The following is a 21549-nucleotide window of genomic DNA, read 5'->3' as shown; positions in this document are numbered from 1 at the left end:
TCAAGCCTTGGACATAAGTCACATAACACTCAACCATCGGGACACCGCCGATTGGTACGTGTACCATTGTCTTTCGGCTATCAACGCCACCACATGATGCCTGATTAACCATCCGTCACTTTTAACGTTATTTTCACGAGATTAATAAAATAACGTCAAAATTAATGCAATTTCACTTTTGCCCACCCGAGGGTTCACACATATATACATTATATGCACGCACCGCAAGTAGAGCGATCAAAATACATATATACCAAAAAAATACCAATATTGATATCATTTACACCCAATACTTAAATCAATAAATCTTAATATCGGTACTGAAGAGTCTAAATTGATACAAAAACGGTTAAAAAATTTCTTACCCCTAATATCAATCAAAAAAACATTAAATTAAACAAACCCAAAAACCGAATAAAACATGTACCCGCTAAACCTTAATTCAACGAGTCGATACAAAATGGGGCCAATACCTATAAAAACTCCATATCCACAACGACGTTCAAGAACACGATGTTATCCCAGCTAAAAATAGAGCGTTAAATCCGCAACCAAACACACCCTAAACAACGACCTTCAATAACACACATACACAATATTATCCCAGCTAAAAATAGCTCTAACCCCGCAACCAAACACCCCCTAAAAACAACGATAACACCAAACTATCTTTCTCACACACACACGCTTCTCGAACTGATTACTCGCTATGGTGCAGATTCTACCGATGACGTCATCGATTCATCCGTCGATCTCATCATCGTTCGGTTCAGCTCGATTTGGCGGGAGAGTCTCCACGTGCAATTCGACGTCTACGCGGTTCAATTCGCTTCGGTTTGCTTCCAGTGGTACGGAATTGATGTGATGAATAGGTTTTGATTTGTTATCGTTGATGTTTATGAAATTTGAGCGGTTATTGTGAGTGTATATGGATTGGAAGTGTTTGTTTGGTTGATATATGGATTTAGTTTGTGGAATTTAGGTTTAGAATTAATTAGTTTTGATGTGTTTATGTAATTTAGGTGTTGTTTGGTTGATATTTGGCTTGAATTTGCAAAATTAGGTTTAGAATCGATTAGTTTTGCCGCGTTTGTGTAATTTAGGTGTTGTTTGGTTGATATTTGGCTTTAATTTGAAAATTTAGGTTTAGAATCGATTAGTTTTGCCGCGTTTGTGTAATTTATGTGTTGTTTGGTTGATATTTGGCTTTAGTTTTGAAAATTAGGTTTAGAATCGATTAGTTTTGCCGCGTTTGTGTAATTTAGGTGTTGTTTAGTTGATATTTGGCTTTAATTTGAAAATTTAGGTTTAGAATCGATTAGTTTTGCCGCGTTTATGTAATTTAGGTGTTGTTTGGTTGATATTTGGCTTGAATTTGAAAAATTAGGTTTAGTCTTACCGTTTCTATGTAATTTAGGTGTTAATGTTTGATATTTGACTTTGCAAAATTAGGTTTAGTCGGCTTAAGAATCCATTAATTTTACAGCATTTATGTAATTTATGTGTTATTGTTAGATTGATATTTGGCTTGATTTTGCAAAATTAAGTTTATTTTCTGCTTACGAATTGATTAGTTTTACTGCATTTATGTAATTTAGGTGTTTTTGTTTGATATTTGGCTTGAATTTGCTTCCAGTGGCATGAAAATGAAATTATGAATATATTTTGTTTTACATTGTTGATTTGAGCGTTTAATGTGTGTGTATGTGGTTAGAAAGTGTTGTTTGATTGATATTTGGCTTGATTTTGCAAAATTAGGTTTAGTTTTGGTTAAGAATCAATGAGTTTTACCGCATTTATGCAATTTAGGTATTTTTGTTTGATTTGTTATGATTTATGAATATGGCTGTAAAAGAACCATTCAGTGGGAAGTTCGTTACATGAAAAATAATTTCGGTTCGATTAATTAAATTAACTAACATGAACAAAGGTCGAGTTCGTTCATTGATGTTCGTTTGTTGAAGTTCCTTCATTAAAGGCTTTTTATATTTTGTAGTTTATTATCCAAACATTCAATCTTTGGGAGCTTTTTAATACTATGTTAAGTACTTTTGGATGGTTATTTCTAATGTTTGGGATTAACAATGTTGTTTTATATTTCAAGTTAATATATTTTTGTGTTTGTTTGCATTCATTTAGAAAGTTAACGAACGAACATGAACAACTTCATTCTCTTAACGAACAAACACGAACACTAAATTTCGTTCGGTTATGTGTTCGTAAACTGTCTGTTTGTCCAATAAAAGCTTAACGAGCGTATATGAACAAAGCTTCGTTCGGTTCGTTTACAGCCCTAGTTATGAACATGTAGGAAGTTAGGAACATTGTAACAAATGTATTTCAGCAATGTTTATTGCTTGATATTGAAAGTTTTGATTAGCTCAAGCAGTCAAGCTTAAATTAGACCTTGTTTCAGAATCTTCTGATTATTTCTAAAATAATGTTTTAATTGACACAGAAACCGAGAGATACAAAAAGTCATTACGCTATGTGTGATATATATTATTATATGTATGTATTCTGATGTAATGCAGTATCAGTATAACAATATGCTGAATGTGTGTATTAAATTTAGAAAAATTAGGACTGCATATATGAACTTCTTTCTCATGTTTAGTCATTTCATTCTTTAATAATATTCTCTTCTTTTTTATTTTGTATATTTTTTCAGTGGGACCACAATCGCAATGTTTTGGTCTAAAATCTTGCAAGATATTCAGACAAGAACGAAACATTAACTCAGCTAAAACAATTGTAAGCATGGCTCAAGAAAGCACAACAATCACCCAGGAAAATGCATTGGAATGGGTAAAAAGAGACAAAAGAAGATTGCTTCATGTTGTTTACCGTGTTGGTGACTTAGACAGAACAATAAAGTAACATTTTAAATTAAACAACATTTTATTTTTAAAGTTTATAATTGATATATGAATGTTGATTGAATTATGCGTGCAGGTTTTATACCGAGTGTTTAGGAATGAAACTGTTGAGAAAACGAGACATACCTGAGGAGAGATACACTAATGCGTTTCTTGGATACGGACCAGAAGATTCTCACTTTGTGATTGAACTCACTTATAGTAAACCATCTTTCAACTATTGTTTGTAATGCACAAAAAAATTATGAATATCATAAATGTTGACACCAAATCTCCACAATTCATATATGTATAAAAACATGTGATTTGATACATATTCTCTTTCCTTCGCTTATTAGTAATGTGCACTTTTGCTTGCAGATTATGGAGTTGACAAATATGACATTGGAACTGCATTTGGTCATTTTGGCATTGCGGTTGATGACGTGAGTTAAACTTAGACCATTTGAGTTCTCTAGGTTTCTTGCATATTATTGGATCTGCATTAGGGGTGTAAACGAACCGAGCTCGACTAGGCTTAAGATTCGCTAGTTTAACTTACAGAGAGCTCAAGCTCAACTCGTTTTGGCTCTAATTTTAAGGCTTGAGCTCCCTAATGAGTAGTTATTAAGCTTGAGCTTTGCTCGTTTGTTATTTATTAATTCATTTATTTGTATTTTTAATTGTTTAAATATGTGTGTGTGTAATTATAATCATATATATGACATTGATGCATTTTAGGGTCTATACATGAAACGTGAACTATTCGTGAACCGCTCAGCTGGAAGATCATTTACGTTTGATTATTTAATAAACGAACGAACATGAACATAAAAAAATGTTCATTGAGTTAAACGAACAAACAGGAACACATATCTCGTTCGTTTAATTATGAACCGAAACTCGCTCGTTTAAATTTGTCTTTGTTCATTCATTTACTTCATTTATGTTTTTTAGTTTACGTTTGTATAAGTTCGTTCATTAATATATTCATCTACAGTTTTTTTTGTCCATTATAAATTAGTCTAGTTTTAATAACTTTTTAGGCCTCATTTGTTCATCTGTGTTCAGTTACAACCGTTCGTTTATATCGTTAATGAACGAACATGGACATTTTTATTTTTTTAACAGACGAATACGAACACGAAAACCTCTTTCGTTTAACTGTTCGTATTCGATCGTTTGTTCGGCTTAAGTTAAACGAAAGAACATGATGCAGGTTGCTAAGACGGTCGATCTCATAAAGGCAAAGGGTGGCACTGTAACCCGTGAAGCGGGTCCCGTTAAAGGTGGAAAAACTGTTATTGCATTTATTGAAGATCCTGATGGTTATAAATTTGAGCTTATAGAAAGGAGCCCCACTCCCGAACCCCTTTGTCAAGTAATGCTTCGTGTTGGAGATCTTGATCGTTCCATAGCCTTTCATGAAAAGGTTAGTTCTTCAGTTTTTTCTCAATAAAAATGTTTTTATTAATTATTATCACATTCTACTCGTTTTGGTGGTATATATTAAGGGCATGTTTGGGATTGTGTTTGAAAAGTGCTTATGGCTTTGCAAAAAGCCATTTTAAAAAGCCAGGATTTGGGGCTTTTGGAAAACTGCTTTTTAACCCTTTCAAAAAGCTAAAATAAAAGGTTTTTTTGTGATTGCCAAACACCATTTAACTAATTGGCTTTTTGAAAAAGCCAATAAGGTGTTTTCAAATTCAATCCCAAACATGCCGAATTTCCTTTAACCCTGTCTGTACTTTAGGCTTTTGGTATGGAGCTCCTTCGCCGAAGAGATAACCCTGAATACAAGGTAAGTTGATAAAAGTAGGAATGTAAACGAACCAAACCGTTTGTTTATGTTTGTTTATTTAATAAACGAACTAACATGAACGCATTTCCAGTTCGTTCATTTATGTTCGTTTACGTTTGCCCATTTAAATTCATTTATATTTGTTCGTTAGTTTACATTTGTTTAAATTTGTGCGTTTGTGTTTGTTAATATATTCATCCTGAATTTTAAAGCACATTACAATTTAGTCTAGTTTTAATGCCCTTTTAGGCCCAAAATTGTTGTTCACATTTACTTAAATTGGTTTAGCTCAGTTATGTTAATATATGTTCAGTTATGCTAATATGTTAGTTTATTTGTGTTCCTCAACTGTGTGTTTAATTACGTTTGTTAACCATTCATTTATACTGTTAACGAACGAACATAAGCGAACACGCTCTATTTCTTAACTTGTGAACATGAATTTTATATTTACTTCAAACAATCTTGTAAATTGGTTTTTTAAACTAATTAGGAAAATTATGGGATAATATTGTTTTTAATCATGTTTAGTGCTTATTTATCCACTAAAAAGGTAAAACAAGGACATAAATTGTAGGTTTTTCATTTGCAGTTATAGTTTTCTTTTTTATACGTAGTATGTTAGTGGTCGTTTGTTTAACTTTAACCGAACAAACGATCCAACACGGACAATTAAACGAACGGGGTTTTCTTGTCCGTGCGCGTTTGTTGAGATGATGAACATGTTTGTGTATGTTCATGTTCGTTTGTTAACAGTATAAACAAACGGTCCACGAATGAACGTAACTGAACATGATGAAAGAACATAACTGAGCTAAAACCAATTAAAAATAAATGTGAACAACAATGTGTTAGGCTAGGCTTAAAAAGCTATTAAAAGTAGACTATATTGTAATGGACCTAAAAGTTTAAATGAATATATCAACGAACGTGAACTAACTAACTTAAGCAAACGTAAACTAATGAACAATACATGTGTTTTCGCTTGTTTAACTAAATGAACAAAAGAATTTGTTGGTGTTTGTTTATTAAATAAACGAACTTCCCTCCGAAGGTTCAGTTCATTTATAGCGTAAATTGAGGTGGTATTTTACTATTTTCCATATTTTTCAAAATGTTTATATTTTACAAATATCATCTTCATTAATAAGCTCTTATTATTTGTTATTTTGATTCAAACTAAGCAATTGGTTGATTGTGCAGTACACCATTGCAATGATGGGTTATGGACCAGAGGATAAAAATGCTGTACTGGAGTTGACTTATAATTATGGGGTCACAGAATATGACAAAGGAAACGCGTATGCTCAGGTTAACCAAGATTATTATTATTATAATAATAATTAATAATAATAATTGTTATTATTATTATTATTACTATTGTTTTTTTTTTATTATTATTATTATTGTTATTATTAAACGCCTAGCTTGCGGTGCGCGCATATAATGTATATATGTGTGAACCCTCGGGTGGGCAAAAGTAAAATTGCACTAATTTTAACGTTAATTTACTAATCTCGTGAAAATAACGTTAAAAGTGGCGGAAGGTTAATCAGGCATCATGTGGTATTAGTCAATATGTTTAGTATAGTTGCCCGACCCTAATTAACATTAGCCGGCCCTAATTAGGGTTTTGTATTCTCTATATATATCTGCTATTGTACAACATTAGTACATACAATAATACAAATCATTCTTTACCAAACTTAACTTGGTATCAAAGCCACATCTTTTTTTTTTCCTGCCGATATCCTTCCTCGCAGATCCACAGATCTGTTTTTCTACCGACAGCAAACCCTAAACAGATTTTGTTTCTGCCTTTATCACAACTATGGCAGATCTGACTCCTTTCTCCACAACCGACAAAACAACCCATAATTCCCACAAGTTTGGGCTTACTTTATCCCCTACAAATTATGGCTATTGAAAGGCTATGGTTGAACCCTTTCTTATTACAAACGGCCTCATCGGATATGCTGATGGTAGCATCCCTTGTCCCCCATCAACAGTTACAACTCAACAGTCTTCTTTTGGTAAAGAAAGTGCTGCTCCTTCTGCTGTCATTACACCCAATCCGAACTACACCGTCTGGCAAGCCAATGATGCACACGTTCGTATGCTGATTATGTCCACCATCTCTGAGGCATCTTTCCAACACGTTCAAGGTACTACATCACGTGATTTATGGCTTTCTCTTCAACGTGCTTATGCCCCTCACACTGCTTCAAGGGAATTTACCCTCAAAACACAATTGTTGAAGATACAAATGAAAGGAGACGAAACTGCTCCTGCCTATCTTGCGAGGGCTCAAGAATATGCGAATGCCCTCGCTAACATCGGTGCACCTATGACGGAAAAAGAGATTGTGATGTTGGTTGTTGGTCTTCGTGAAGAATACAATCCTGTTAAACAAGGTCTTCTCACCAGAGATTTCCAAGCTGTCTTTTCTGAACTCCCTGCTCTTCTTGCGGATTATGATTTTATGATCAAGAAACCAGTTCCGGAGATGCCATCGGCCCAGGCATACACGACTGCTACAGCAGCCGGTTCTCTCTTGGTCCCTAATGATACGGTTCAGGCTCTCCAACAACTTGTTGCTCGTCTTGGTTTCCAGTTACAACCTATCTCTGGCGCACCTCCACCCTCGCCTTCTCAAGCCTTTTACACAAACAGGGCTGGTCCGAATAATAACACTCGAGGTAGAGGTGGTTATCGTGGCCGTGGAGGTCGCAACAACAACTACAACCGCAACTAGGGAGGCAGTCGAAACCCGGGTCAGTTCAGTTGGGCTTCTAATCAGAACATGGTATATGGTTCTTGTAACAGGTGCGGAATCGGTCACCTGTCTTCTCAATGCCCAAATCGGAACCCGTCTACCATTCAGACACGTCAGCCGTCTGCCAACTATGCTGATTATCGCTCTCAAGCATCCACTTCTTGGCTGCCAGACACCGGCTCAAACAGTCACGTTGCTCCAAACATGTCGGGCTTTGACTCCACCGAGCCTTACTACGATGAGGACAATCTGCACGTTGGTAATGGTAAAGCTCTTCCTATACTACACATTGGTTCCTCAAAAATTCACTCACCTAACAAAACCTTTTACCTTAAAAATGTTCTTCATGTTCCCGAAATCAAGAAACACCTTCTGTCTGTTCAAAAATTCTATCACGATAATCAAGTTTTCTTTGAATTTCACTCTACTTATTTTGTTGTGAAGGACAAGTCTACACGCATTACCCTCCTCACGCGTCCAAGTGACGGTGGCCTTTACAAAATCAACCTTCCAGTCAATCAACCAATTCCAAAAGTTGCTTTTCAACCACTCGAGCTTCAACAACCACATGGCATCAACGACTAGCAAATCCACACTCCCAGCTTTTTCAGACTATGCTTTCTAAATATTGTTTACCTATTTCTAGCAAAGACTTTGATTTTCGTTGTAATTCTTGTTCTATTGGCAAATCATCGAAACTTCATTTACCATCTTCTGATTATGAAAGTAGTCATGTTCTGGATTTACTCTTTTGTGATGTGTGGGGGCCCGCACCGGTCACCTCCTTTGATGGACATACTTACTTTCTTTTGTGTGTTGATCATTTTTCAAAATTCATGTGGTTGTTTCCTTTAAAACGTAAATCAGATGTCTTTGACGTATTTAAACATTTTGTTACCATGGCCGAACGACAATTTTCGACTAAAATCAAATCAGTACAAACCGATTGGGGAGGAGAATTCCGAAGTCTCTCACCCTTCTTTGCCTCTCTTGGCATTATACACCGACTCTCTTGTCCTCACACCAGTGAACAAAACCGTGTGGTTGAACGTCGTCACCGTCATGTTGTGGAAACCGGCCTAACATTAATGGCTCAAGCCCATGTTCCACAACGCTTTTGGCATTACGCCTTTGAAACCGCGGTCTACTTAATCAACCGCATGCCATCTCGTACCAACTCCACTACCTCCCTGTTCGAGCATCTCTTTCATCATAAACCCGATTTCTCCTTCCTCATAATTTTTGGATGCCAATGCCACCCTTATCTTCGCCCTTATAATCCACACAAAATGGATCTTCGATCCACTTCGTGTATCTTCCTCGGGTATTGCACCTCTCATCATGGATATCGGTGTTTTGATCCGGTTTCTGAACGTATCTACATTGCCCATCACGCTCGATTTAACGAGTTCCTTTTTCCATTCTCTATCACCGAAACTACACCCTCTTCTCCTACACCACCTACTGCTCATACATCTAACCCTTATGTCTCATCTTATCCTACACCACCCATTGCTGGTGCCCAATCCCACATTCGATCCTATACCTTCCACACCCTCATCTTCTATACCTGAACCACTTATTCCACAAACTCGTCCTACTCAGCAACCTGCTTCCTCACCTACCTTATTACCAACCCACACAAACTCGCAAACACCTCACACTGAAATTCCAACTCACACCTATTCTCGCCGAACCACCGACGCCCCACCCTCCTCCGCTTTTGACCAGTTCACCAAAAATGTTGCTCCCAATCCCACCACACCTCCCACTCAAACCGCAAATCCCTCCCAAACACCACATCCTCGTCAACGCCCACCTAACCTTCGCCAAAATCCTAAACAAACCAAATCCTTCAAACCCGCATCCTTTCACACCTCCACACCTCTCGCTAAGTCTGAACCGACCTCCTTTAACAATGCCAACGCGGACCCTCACTGGCGTAGGGCTATGGCCGATGAATACTCGGCGCTCTTACGAAACGGAACTTGGTCATTAGTTCCACGGGTACCAAACACAAATGTGGTTGATTGCAAATGGGTCTATAAAATTAAACGTGATCAACATGGGGCCATTCAGCGTTATAAAGCGCGTCTTGTTGCTAAAGGGTTTCGCCAACAATAAGGTATTGATTACACAGAGACCTTCAGTCCAGTGGTTAAAGCCACCACTATTCGAGTAGTTCTCTCCATTGCTGTTTCAAAACAATGGTCTCTACGCCAGCTGGATGTTCAAAATGCCTTCTTGCATGGCGACTTAAAAGAAACAGTTTATCTACAACAACCACAAGGATTTGTTGATTCTCATAGACCGAATCATGTCTGCTTGCTCCACAAATCCCTATACGGATTGAAGCAGGCACCGAGAGCCTGGTTTCAGCGCCTGTCAGCAGCCCTTGTGTCTCTCGGTTTTCGGGGGTCTAAAACTGACCCCTCTTTATTCATCTATTCGGCTAATGGGACAGTGATGTATATGCTTATTTATGTTGACGACATCGTCTTGACAGGTAACAACAACAAGGCTATTGATCAGGTTGTTAACAGCCTCAGTCACACCTTTGCCATCCAGGACATGGGATCTTTGTCTTACTTCCTTGGTATTGAGGTCGCCCGGTACAGCTCAGACATCGTTCTCTCACAAAAGAAGTATATCAACGACTTACTTGCTCGTGCCAACCTCTCGCGGGCCAAACCCGTCCCATCACCATGCACTACTAGTGCCCCATTATCTCTTGGTGACAGTGAACCATTTGACGATCCAGTAAAATATCGCCAAATGGTGGGTGCCCTTCAATACGTCACTCTCTCCACTCTCTCACCAGATATCACCTTTGCTGTCAATAAGGTTTGCCAATTCATGCAGTCGCCAACCGTGAATCACTGGTCTGCTGTTAAGCGTATTCTACGCTACCTCCAAGGAACCGCCGATCATGGGTTGTTACTCTCAAAATCCTCCTCTTGTGTGCTTCATGCATATACGGACACGGCTTTCAATGCCTTGAGTGCCTTCTCTGATGCAGACTGGGCTGGATGCCCTGTTGACCGTCGATCCACGGGAGGGTATGCTATCTATCTTGGATCGAACCTCGTCTCATGGTCTGCACGAAAACAAAAGACAGTCTCTCGTTCATCTACAGAATCAGAATATAAGGCACTCGCTGATACGGTAGCGGAAGTGACCTGGCTTGAAACACTTCTCCGTGAACTCCATGTTCCGATTCGCTCAGCCCCAAACTTATGGTGTGACAACCTAGGGGCTACTTACTTATCATCTAATCCGGTCTTTCATGCGCGGACAAAGCACATAGAGGTTGACTTTCACTTTGTAAGAGAAAAGGTTGCTCAGGGGGCCCTATCAGTTCAGTTTATTTCAACAAACGATCAGATTGCCGATGTCTTCACAAAACTGCTCTCATCTGAACGATTTCTCTTCTTGAAGTCCAAGCTAAGGGTCGTTCCTCGGCCTTACCTTGAGGGGGAATATTAGTCAATATGTTTAGTATAGTGGCCCGGCCCTAATTAACATTAGCCGTCCCTAATTAGGGTTTTGTATTCTCTATATATATCTGCTATTGTACAACATTAGTACTTACAATAATACAAATCATTCTTTACCAAACTTAACTTGTGGTGACGTTGATAGCCGAAAGACAATGTGGTACATGCACCAATCAGCCGGTGTCCCGATGATTGAGTGCTATGTGCCTTATGTCCAAGGCTTGATGCAAAACTACTATCGAGCCGGGGTCTCATCGGAAACAGCCTCTCTATCCCTATGGGTAGAGGTAAGGTTGTCTACATCTTACCCTCCTTAGACCCTACCATAGCTTTGCTATTGGTGGGATATACTGTGTACGATGATGATGATTAATTATTAATTATTAATTATTAATCAATTAAATTTGGTGACCTTTTTGTTTTGGTTAATAACAGATAGCAATAGGAACAGATGATGTTTATAAAACTGCAGACGCGATTAAACTTTTTGGCGGGAAAGTTACCCGAGAACCCGGGCCCCTACCTGGTATCAACACCAAAATTACAGCATGTTTGGACCCTGATGGTTGGAAAACGGTAAGCTCACTTTCAAACGGGTTAGGTTGAAACGGGTTGGGCAAGGTCGGGTTGACCCACAAACACCTTTTGGGCCAACTCGACCCATTTTACCATCTATTTGAATAACATAGTCGGTTGTGTAACGTTTTTGTTGATATTTTGTAGGTTTTCGTTGATAATGTCGATTTTCTGAAAGAACTAGAATGATGATAAATTTACTCGATCGGGGATGAAACTCGCTTATCAAATTGTAGCAATCGTCGGGCTCAATTCACGCGCGCCATTCTGTAGATAGTTGAGCTGTGGTTGCTACTTGTCACAAATTGAAATCTTGGTAGAGTGGCTAATTAATAATGTGTATTTATTTTTTGTGAAATTAATTAAGGAAAAAAAAGAGAAAAATAGCATTGTAGAATTGGTGAAATCATTACTTTATGTGTCATTTGTTCCATAATTTGTCATTTGTCAATTAGCACAACAAATGTTGTCAAAATTAGTTTTGTTTATACGTATTTCGGTCTGGTTTTTTCGATTTTGTATTTGCTGGGTGGGTTGGTTTTAGTGGTTTGTTGATAGGCGTTTTAAGTCGATCTTTTAAATGTTGAATTGTATATGTATTAGTTTATCAAATAAAGTTACATAAACAATTAGTTCGCGTTCAATTCTAGATTTATAAATGAATCTTGGGTTTGGATCACTTATTAAATAAACTTATTTTCAGGTCCATGACTCGATTCAGCTTGATCATGAGTTCTCACCGCCTAGTTTAGAGGGGTGCATGAGTCGGTTTGATTTGGTTTATCTAGCACTACAGATTTTGTCAAAAATTAGTTTTGTTTATACGTATTTCAGTTTGTTTTTTTGGTTTCGGTTTTTTTTTTTTTTTTTGGGTTTTGTATTTGTTGGGTGAGTTGGTTTTAGTGGTTTGTTGGTAGGCGTTTCTGAGTCTATTCTTTTAAATGTAGATCCCTTTATGAATTGTATATGTATTAGATTATCGAATAAAGTTACATAAAACATTTAGCTCGCGTTCAATTCTAGATCGATAAATGAAGCTTGGGTTCAGATCACTTAATAAACTTATTTTCAACCCACGACTCGATTCGAACTTAATCACGAGTTCTCACCACCTAGTTTGGGGTGTGCATGAGTCGGTCTAATTCGATTTTGGGTTGAAACAATATCAAAAACGGACATTTTGTTTTTAATAACAATAAAGACCGGTGAAACCCTAAATGATGCAATAGCTTTGTGCCGATCTCTCTCGAGTAAAGTGGTAGTTATGAGTGAGAAACAGAAACACGGAATCTGATCTATAGCAAAGTGTATTACACTTTGGAAGGAAATTAGTGCAGTCTCTACTACACGTGTGTGGCTAAGAAATGATAATTTCATAAATGGTGAAAACTACGAGTGACAAAATATGGTTTTTAATATTTATATAATTTCAGTTTTCAATTTGTGTTCGGTATGGTTTAGGTTTTTACCATTTGGACTTGAAATTTTTGAATTGAAAAATTTTGGCTCAAAAAAGGAATTTGGGCGTAAATCGTTTTGATCATTATACATATGTGATAAAATTCACAAACTTGGATTGGTCCTAATTACATGCAAAATTGAAATTGAACCGAAATCACAATTTTTATGATTATCAAAAACCAAACCGTCAGTTTTTGTTTGAATTCAGTTATATTCCATTATTCAAGTTCGGTTTTTCCGGCTAAGAATCAATTTCAGTTTAAAACCTAAAGGTGTACAAACAAGTTTAAAACTTAAAACCGATTTGGGTTGAAACCAGTTCAGTTTGATAACAAAAGTCAAAACCGGTTTATGATCGGTTACTTTTACCATGTTCTTTTGGCCACCTCTAATAATAACTACTTTTTCCCCTTCTATTAACCACCAGCTTCCATTTCATTACTACAAAACCCTCCGTGTATAAACCCTAGAACATGAAAGACGATGAAACCCCCAAATTGACACTGTAAAACCAATCGGCGACAACCGCCAACATTCCGGTATGAAGCGGAAGAAGCAGAAAGAAGTTGCCGTGTTCGGAAACTACAGAAACTACTACGGTTATCGCGTAAACCCTAATTTCTCAATATTAATATTATTAGTTGTTCATCTTAAAATCACGTGTGTGTGTGTGTATAGTTGAATGTATTATTCATTAATGCAAGGTAAGGAATTTAGGGGTAAGCAATAACCGAACCTTTAACAGACAATCGACAGTTATCAGTTATTTTTGTTCCATCAGTTAACCAGAATTAACCGAACTAACATAACCATTCACATTTTCATATATTTCTAGCTTTTGTACCTCCATTTCATGTATTTATACCTTAAATTTGGTTTTGGTTATTAACAGAGCCGAACTGTAAACCAAAATACTAACCGAATTAACCAGAATAAAATCGATTAACCGATGGCTTTGGTTTTGGCTAATAACCTAACCGAGCACACTCCTATCATGTCTTTAAATTTTGTTATTTGAAGCCTTAAGTTTATGAACTAAGGTTAGTTGAATGATAATTGTGTGATGAGTATTGTTTTGATCATGGATGATCAGTGTGTAGAAGTGTATAATCAATGCATGCATCTATAGTTGCTAGTTGAAATTAGGGGTGTAAATGAGCCGAACTGACTCCGAGCTCGGCTGTGAGTATGTTTCAAACTCGGGCTCAGCTCGTTTTGACTTAGACTTAAGAGACCTAGAGTTTGGCTAATTTTGACATTACAAGAGCTCGAGCTTGGCTCGTTTTGGCTTACAAGAGCTCGAGCTCGGCCATTTCGAGCTCTTTTTCTAAAGATTTAACTCAAATCGTGAGTCGTTTTTTCAAGCTCGGGCTCAGCTCGTTTATTATTTGTTCATTTTTGTACGCTTTAAATTATTTATATATATTGAGTAAAAACCTTAAACGAGCCTAAAGCTCGGCTAAAGATCATGTAGTACCTTACACAAGCCACAGCTCGGCTCAAGCTTGGCTGTGCAATGTGAAATTAATACGTAGAAGTCCAAAAGAGTTTACACTTAAAAATACAAAAGGCTTGATAAGCCTAAATGAGCCTAAACAAGCTTCCTATACAAGGCTCGAGCTCGGGCTTGATAACTGAGCGAGCTTTACTTGAGGCTCAGGCTCGGCTCGAGCTAGAAAAACTTTTTATTAATCAATGCCTGCATCTATAATTTGGTAGGATCGGGTTGCAAACACACACAAACAAACAAATTGTAGAAAGATAAGAACACGAGAATTTACGTGGTTTGTTCTAAGCTGACCTACGTCCACATGTTGTCCACATGCTGCAACCAGGATATATTATTATTGATCTATGCTCTCGTGTTCTAGCGTAGAGAACAAGTAAACTAGAACAGGCTTAGATAATAGAGAATGGGCCTCCAAAACCAAACAGAATGGCTAGTTAAAATTCTCAAATTGTTACTAATTATTTTAAATTATGTGTTTCTTTTAATTTAATGTTTCAGATTGATCAAGGTTTGGAAGAAGATCCAAGAATAAAGGTTATGAGGAAAGAATGGTTTGAAGGGAAAAACTGTCTTGATATTGGTTGCAATAGTGGATTAATAACCATTGCTATTGGTAATCATAAAATTATTATTAAACAGTTAATTGCATTTATCCTATTCAATAACACTGTTTTTTTTAATTAATGGCATTAATGAAATCTTTTGTGATTGTAGCAAAAAAGTTTGGTTGCCAAAAGATCCTTGGGATTGACATAGATTCAGGTTAGTTGTTTTGTGCCATTAATGATTAGTTCAGTTATTATGTAATTGTAAATTAGCAACACTTACAGTAAGTGGCGTGCATGGTTCGGTTCGGTATGGTTTGGGGCCAAAACCAAACCGAAACGTCGAAAACCAGAACTTCGGTTTTTGGAATTTTAAAACCGTTCGGTTTCAGATTTTTCGATTTCGGTTTTTTGGTTTTTGTTTTTGTTTCGGTTTCGGTTTCGGTTTTTTCGGTCATTGCCATTTGAGCTTGAAAGTTTTAGGTCGAAACGAAAGTTTGATGAAAATAATGAATTTAGATAGAAATAATTTTGTTAATTGTTAACTAATAGACTATTATACATTTGGCCAAAAGTATTTGAGTTACCTATTTATTAAATTTTTATAAATTACTTAAAATAAAACTAACAAAATAAAAATCTAGAAATTCTCTTCGGTTAGGTTTTTTCAGTTTTGTTACATGCAAAACCAAAACTGAACCATTAGTTCGGTTTTTACAAAAACATAAATCCAAACCGTCGGTTTTTGTTTCGGTTCGGTTTTTTCGGTTTGGATTTTTCGGTTTCGGATCAGTTTTTTCGGTTTTTTGCACGCCAGTTACAGTTCATTTTCTAGCTCGAATTGAGGACGCGCGTTGGAACCTTAGAAGAATTGTGAGAATGAGTGAAAGCAAGAAGCGTCCGAAAGTTGACAAGTCAAACGATGATGAAACGAATAATATTATAACCGGCCTGGAAGATAAAACGGGCCAAATATCAGGGGACTGTTCTGCTTCATATCTGTTTGACCGAGTTTCTTTCTGTAAAGAGAATTTCATTTTTGGTTCATCAGGGGATAAGGTGTATGATACTATTCTTTGGTAAGTTTATTCTTTTGCTGTAAGTTAATTAAATACCAAAACTACCCTTTATTAGCAAATTTTGACTCGTTTTTTTAACATTGGTTGCATTTGTTTTCCACCATGCAGCTTAAGTGTTACAAAATGGATTCATTTGAATTGGGGTGATGAGGGTTTAATAATATTATTCTCAAAGGTTTGGCAGCTTCTTAAACCTGTAAGTGTTCAATTAAGTACATGATTATATTAGTAGGCCTGTAAACAAGCACGGACGGAGCACGGATGTTCGTTTGTTTAACTCTAACCGAAGAAACGATTGAACAAGAATAATTAAACGAACAGGGTTTTCTTTTTCATGTTCGTTCATTAATAAAATGAACGTTTTCGTGCTTTTTTTGTTCGTTTGTTAACAACATAAACGAACGTAAATGAACAAGCATAGTTGTACATAGATGAACGAACATGAGGGAGCTAAAACCGATTAAAAGTATATGGGCCTAAAAGTTATTAAAGTTAGACTAAATTGTAATGGGCAAAAAAAAAATAAATCTAAATGAATATATTAACAAACGTAAACGGGCCAACTTAATCAAACATAAACTAGCAAACCTAAATGAACAGGAATGGTTGAATATAAACGAAATTTAAATGCACGAATGTAATGTAAACAAAAGTTCATGAACATAAATGAACGAACGAGATGTGTTCATGTTCGTTCGTTTAACTAAATTAATTTTTGTTCATTTAACTAAGATTAGAGGTCGAAATATGGGCGGGTTTTAACTCTTTTTTCATTTAGTTTAGTAATATATTGAAACTACTTTATAGGCCACACGATTACGTATCTGGTTTCATTTAATACTGGTTCTAGCTGTAGCAAAAACATGTTGAATGACGAAAATGCCCTTAAAATTTTGAATATGCAAAAATACCTTTGGTGAGGTGTCAAAATTTTGTCTTTTTTTGAAAATTTAAAGAACATTTTCATCATCTAATGTATAATTTTCAAACAGGATGGAGTTTTTATTTTGGAACCGCAGCCATGGAAATCATATATTAGTAACCGTCAAGTGTCCGAGGTATATTTATTTAGGACTTGTTAACACAAATTGTAACTCACTTTAACTTCTTTTTTTTTGTCATCGTGTCGATTGTATGTTTCATAATTTCATCTTTGCAACTAACTTTCTATAGCAGGTAAAGCAATGACATGCCATGCCATCAAAAATGGTGTTGCGGTACCATTTTACCTGCTATAATACTAGTTATGCTTTTGTAAAAACCGAACCGAATTACCTGCTTTTGTAATTTTTTTAATTAATATATAACTAAAATATTCTTGGCCAAATGAATACTAGTCAATTAATTAATAAATAACAACATTATTTATACCTAGATTCATTATTTTCGGCCGAATTTTTTTTTCAGCCTAAAATTTTCAAGCTCAAACGACAAAACCTAAAATACCGAAACCGAAAACTGAAACTGAATGGTTTCAAAAATTCAAAAACCGAAGTTTTGGTGTTTTGGTTTGGTTTTACTCAAATGCAGTCCAAAAATGGCTTTTCTAACATGTCATGAGTAAAATCAACTGAAGGCTTTGATAATATTAATAATAATATCACATCTCATAATTGCATAAAACATAGAAAACATCTTTTTTTTACATTTGTAAATCCTACTTTTTTACTCTATACATAAATTAACAAAGTCAAACATTTGACTTAATTGGTCAACCACTCATTTTAGTCAACATGAACCCAAATACCCTTTGCAGGAATCCCCCTGAAATTCACAAACAAAATATAATACCCCGGCGGCGCAATCTTTCCGGACGGCGGTGCCGTGGCGGTGATCAACCCGTGCGCCAACGTCTTCACCGGTAGAATAATAAGTCTTTGGTTCATCGAAAAGCCATGCGTTGTAAATGGTGGATAGAATAATGTCACCTTAACTTCATGAGGATTTACTGCACCTTGAAACTTCACATTGATTTTAAAATCTTTATTATACTTCAACACCTTATCCGACGACGGGTTGATCACCGGTCGTTGGGCCGCCAACGCGGGATCAAGATAATGTGGTGAAAACTTCTCAACCCGAAGCTCGGTCGGATACTCCGCGGTGAGATCATATTTTGCATGCGGGTTACTTCCCGCAACTAAAATTTTCCCATCGGGTATTAATGCTGCGACCGAATGGTACATTCGGGCGAGCTTGGTGGGGGCCATTTCCTTAAACCTTTGGCCCATGGGCTTGTTTGGTGAGTATAAAACGGGTACTAAATTCGGGTCCATTGCGTTTTCCCACCCCGCGACGCCTTTTCGGGCCCCGTTGAGCATTAAAAGGTGGTCGCCTGTGGGTAGGTGGACGAGGTCGCCCATGCATCGGCCCGAGGGCATGTCTTGGTCGTTCACCCATGTTGCTGCGTGGTCAGATACCGCTAGTCTATGACAGTCTCGTAATGCGGGTGTGAAGACGCGATTTTTGGTGTGTTTGCTATCAACTGACGGGTACGCGTCTTCGGAGTTTCCGCCGCATATCACGACCTCCGCGTGGATGTCGCCCGGGGTGACGGTTAGTGGGAGGAGCGCGGCCATTCCAGAAGCTGGGTAGTTCCGGGCCCCGCCCGGTAGTTTTGGGAACTGGCGGACGATGGTCCCCGTGTGCGGGTGGAATATTATGCCGCGGTTGTTGGCGAAGAGGAAAACGTTACCGTCGGGAATGAGGAATAGGAACGGGTAGAGGTTGTTTTCGATGTACATACCGGGGCCTGGTTTCTTCGGGACCGTGGTTTCTTGGAGGAACGGAAGAGCGAATCGTCTCGGGTGGAAATCCATTGTCATCGGAGGAACGATTTCGTAGCTAAATGAGTTTCGGCCGCCGACAATTACCGCACTTCCGTCTTCTAAAACTTGGTTAGCTGAATACCTGCGTGACAAACCGAATCAAACCGAAACAATCTATAACCGAAACCGACCAGTTATAAAAAATTTAAAAATACTTTTTTTTATCAAAATGTACCATCTTTTATCCGCAAGAACATTTTTCTTCTCAACGAAATTGGCATTTGGGTTAGTCATCGACAACACTCGTACGGACCTAACACCGCCTCTAGTACCACCGGTTGCCACCAAGTCTCCGTTCGGCCACAAATGCCCCGACGAGCACCATGGTTCACCATCCAACTGCACACAATACATAATATATGTTGCATAACATATGTTGCATATTACATATATTTCTAAATAACATTTTTGGTTTAAGGAAACTTACATAAATGGTCCGACTTTGTCCGTTTTCAACATCATATGCAATGGCATGTGCGAAACAATCGGGCTTAAAGTTCATCTCGGGGCTTTTCGGGCAATTGCCCGGTGGGCCCAGTTCTCTGGCAGAAGGGCCAAGCGACGTGGTATCAAACCACACCGCTTTATTATTTGGCATTAATTGAAATTGCATTGCGGCGACACCCACATTTGGGTTATCGATGGCCCACGAGCCCTTATAGTTTGTCTCTATATCGGCCCCGGCTATTGGAATGGGTATCGCATTTTTTAACTTGTTAGGGTTAGCTTTTTTTGGGTTAGCGTTTTTCGGGGTAGTGTTTTTTGGGGGAGCGTTTTTTGGGGTGGTGTTTTTTAGGGGAGCGTTTTTAGGGTTAGCGCTTTTTCTAGCACCTGCGCCGTGGGTGGGACCCGCAGCAATGGCTAGAAGTACGAGGAATAACGAGAGGCGGAGGCGGCGGAAGGAGGTGGAGGATGGTGGAGCCATTTTTTCAGAAGATGGTAATAAAATTGTGGTGTTTTTATTAGGTGAAATATTTGTCCAAAAATAAAGGAAATCCGTACACAAATTTGTTGGTTTGTTAGATTTTATGGTTGATGATTACAATTTACAAATCTAGTTTTGATTTGATTTTCTGATTTTTTTTTTGTTTTTAGTTGGTTGTAATTATATAACTAAGTTGCCTTATATGTACATTTAATTTATCATACCAAAATATTGTTAGATTTTAATGAATTTTTATTATAGCACTAGTCGGGCCGAGCACAACTCGTTTCGGCTTTTATTTATAAAACTCGAGCTTGATTGTGTTAGCTCGACCCGCTTATTATTTGTAAGTTAACTTATATACATTAATAGTCCTTAATATATATACATATATACACACACTTTAACCTATAATTTTTATATATAATAATAATAATATGTAATATTTATATAAACAGTTTGCTAATTTAGTCTTACGAGCTAGCTTAAGTTCGATAGTGGAAGCCCAGGCTTGTGCTCGTATATTAAACAAACTTAGTGAGGTTCGAGCTCAATAAATTTTGATTTGATTTTCTTATACTATTAATTTTGGGTTTTAATAATAAAAATATAAAACAAGTTATTATTTAGGTGAATTTACTCACGCAATGTAAGTTTCAAGGTGGGTTCACCACTTCACTATGATTTTCACTTTTGTAAATAGATAATATCCAAATAAGTTATCTCATAAAAATGACAACCCAAAAAGAAACAACATAAAGAGCTAAAAGTAAGTACTACCATAAGTTCATGATCACCAACAAAAAAATGATCATGATATGGCCAAAAGCTAAACATAAACAGAAACCTATTAAAATTATTAATCCACTGTTTAAATCATAATTTTCTCTAATCATATAGTATATACAATTGAAAGGTTTGGTGCCGTAAGGACCCTATTGGCCATTTGGCGGCACCTAATTGGTGCAAGGTTTTTTTTTTTACTTTTGTTTCGCAGCGAACGTAGTGAACACCGACCGGATGACAATTTAACTTTTTTATTTTTTAGTTCCCGTATCGTAATGAGCGTGACGGAAATCAACCTAATACGCTAAACTCACCGCGTTTTCTTTTAGTACTGTAACGAATGTAACAAAACGTCCGAATGCCAAAAAAAATTAGTTCTAGTGTCGTAGTGAACGTGAAGGAAACTGACCGAAATTGCGTAGGCTCGCCACCTCAACACCCCGGATCGAGAACGGTTGAGTTTACCAACGCTTGAGTTTGACCGACCGACGCTACCCATTGATAGCGTGCATAACCGAAACCGGCCGAATTCAGATTGACTTACCGTCTCAGCGCTTGGGTTTTACCACCGTCTATCTGGGTTTTACCGATTTGTCCGGACGCAACGCACCGGGTAAATCAGCTATAGTATAAAACCACCACAACTTAAAGCATGCTTACATAACATTACATAATTTTAATAGTACACAAATCAAATAAATAAACTCTCACATGACATGTGTAATAATTATTGAAAATAAAGTAAGATGCACAACATTTAGATTTTAGATTATGGATGTCATAATCTTAACAAAGACTTTTGATTAGCAAACATTTTGGGAGACAACTTGAATCTTGTAACAGTATAAACTGACCCCATGAAAATATTTGGATTTCATGGGGATGTGAATAAATAAAAAGTGATCAA

General features: G+C 37.2%; 3 protein-coding genes across 3 annotated transcripts; 2 read left to right on the top strand and 1 right to left on the bottom strand.

Annotated features, from left to right (window-relative positions):
- The first annotated feature begins 646 nt into the window (after positions 1–646).
- On the top strand, positions 647–11944 carry LOC143561182 (putative lactoylglutathione lyase, chloroplastic). The gene is made up of 9 exons (XM_077049307.1): positions 647–848; positions 2672–2876; positions 2956–3080; positions 3240–3304; positions 4078–4290; positions 4612–4659; positions 5863–5970; positions 11368–11508; positions 11656–11944. Exons 1-9 carry the CDS (start codon positions 710–712, stop codon positions 11695–11697), a joined length of 1086 nt encoding a protein of 361 aa, XP_076905422.1. The 5' UTR covers positions 647–709; the 3' UTR covers positions 11698–11944.
- A 1484-nt stretch (positions 11945–13428) lies between these two features.
- Positions 13429–17291, top strand: LOC143561186 (putative RNA methyltransferase At5g51130). The gene is made up of 7 exons (XM_077049311.1): positions 13429–13576; positions 14978–15092; positions 15194–15241; positions 15860–16103; positions 16212–16299; positions 17096–17161; positions 17280–17291. Exons 1-7 carry the CDS (start codon positions 13511–13513, stop codon positions 17289–17291), a joined length of 639 nt encoding a protein of 212 aa, XP_076905426.1. The 5' UTR covers positions 13429–13510.
- A 536-nt stretch (positions 17292–17827) lies between these two features.
- Positions 17828–20098, bottom strand: LOC143561169 (putative aldehyde oxidase Art an 7). The gene is made up of 3 exons (XM_077049296.1): positions 19359–20098; positions 19107–19270; positions 17828–19013 (listed from the first exon to the last, which is right to left on the bottom strand). Exons 1-3 carry the CDS (start codon positions 19854–19856, stop codon positions 17828–17830), a joined length of 1848 nt encoding a protein of 615 aa, XP_076905411.1. The 5' UTR covers positions 19857–20098.
- Between the last annotated feature and the right edge of the window lie 1451 nt (positions 20099–21549).

Source organism: Bidens hawaiensis, unplaced genomic scaffold (genome assembly GCF_021521415.1).
Source record: "Bidens hawaiensis isolate Kalapana, Puna unplaced genomic scaffold, B.hawaiensis_p1.1 tig00020589_1, whole genome shotgun sequence".
NCBI lineage: Eukaryota > Viridiplantae > Streptophyta > Magnoliopsida > Asterales > Asteraceae > Bidens > Bidens hawaiensis.
Note: the sequence above shows the minus strand (reverse complement) of the source record. Positions and strands in the feature narration are given on the sequence as shown.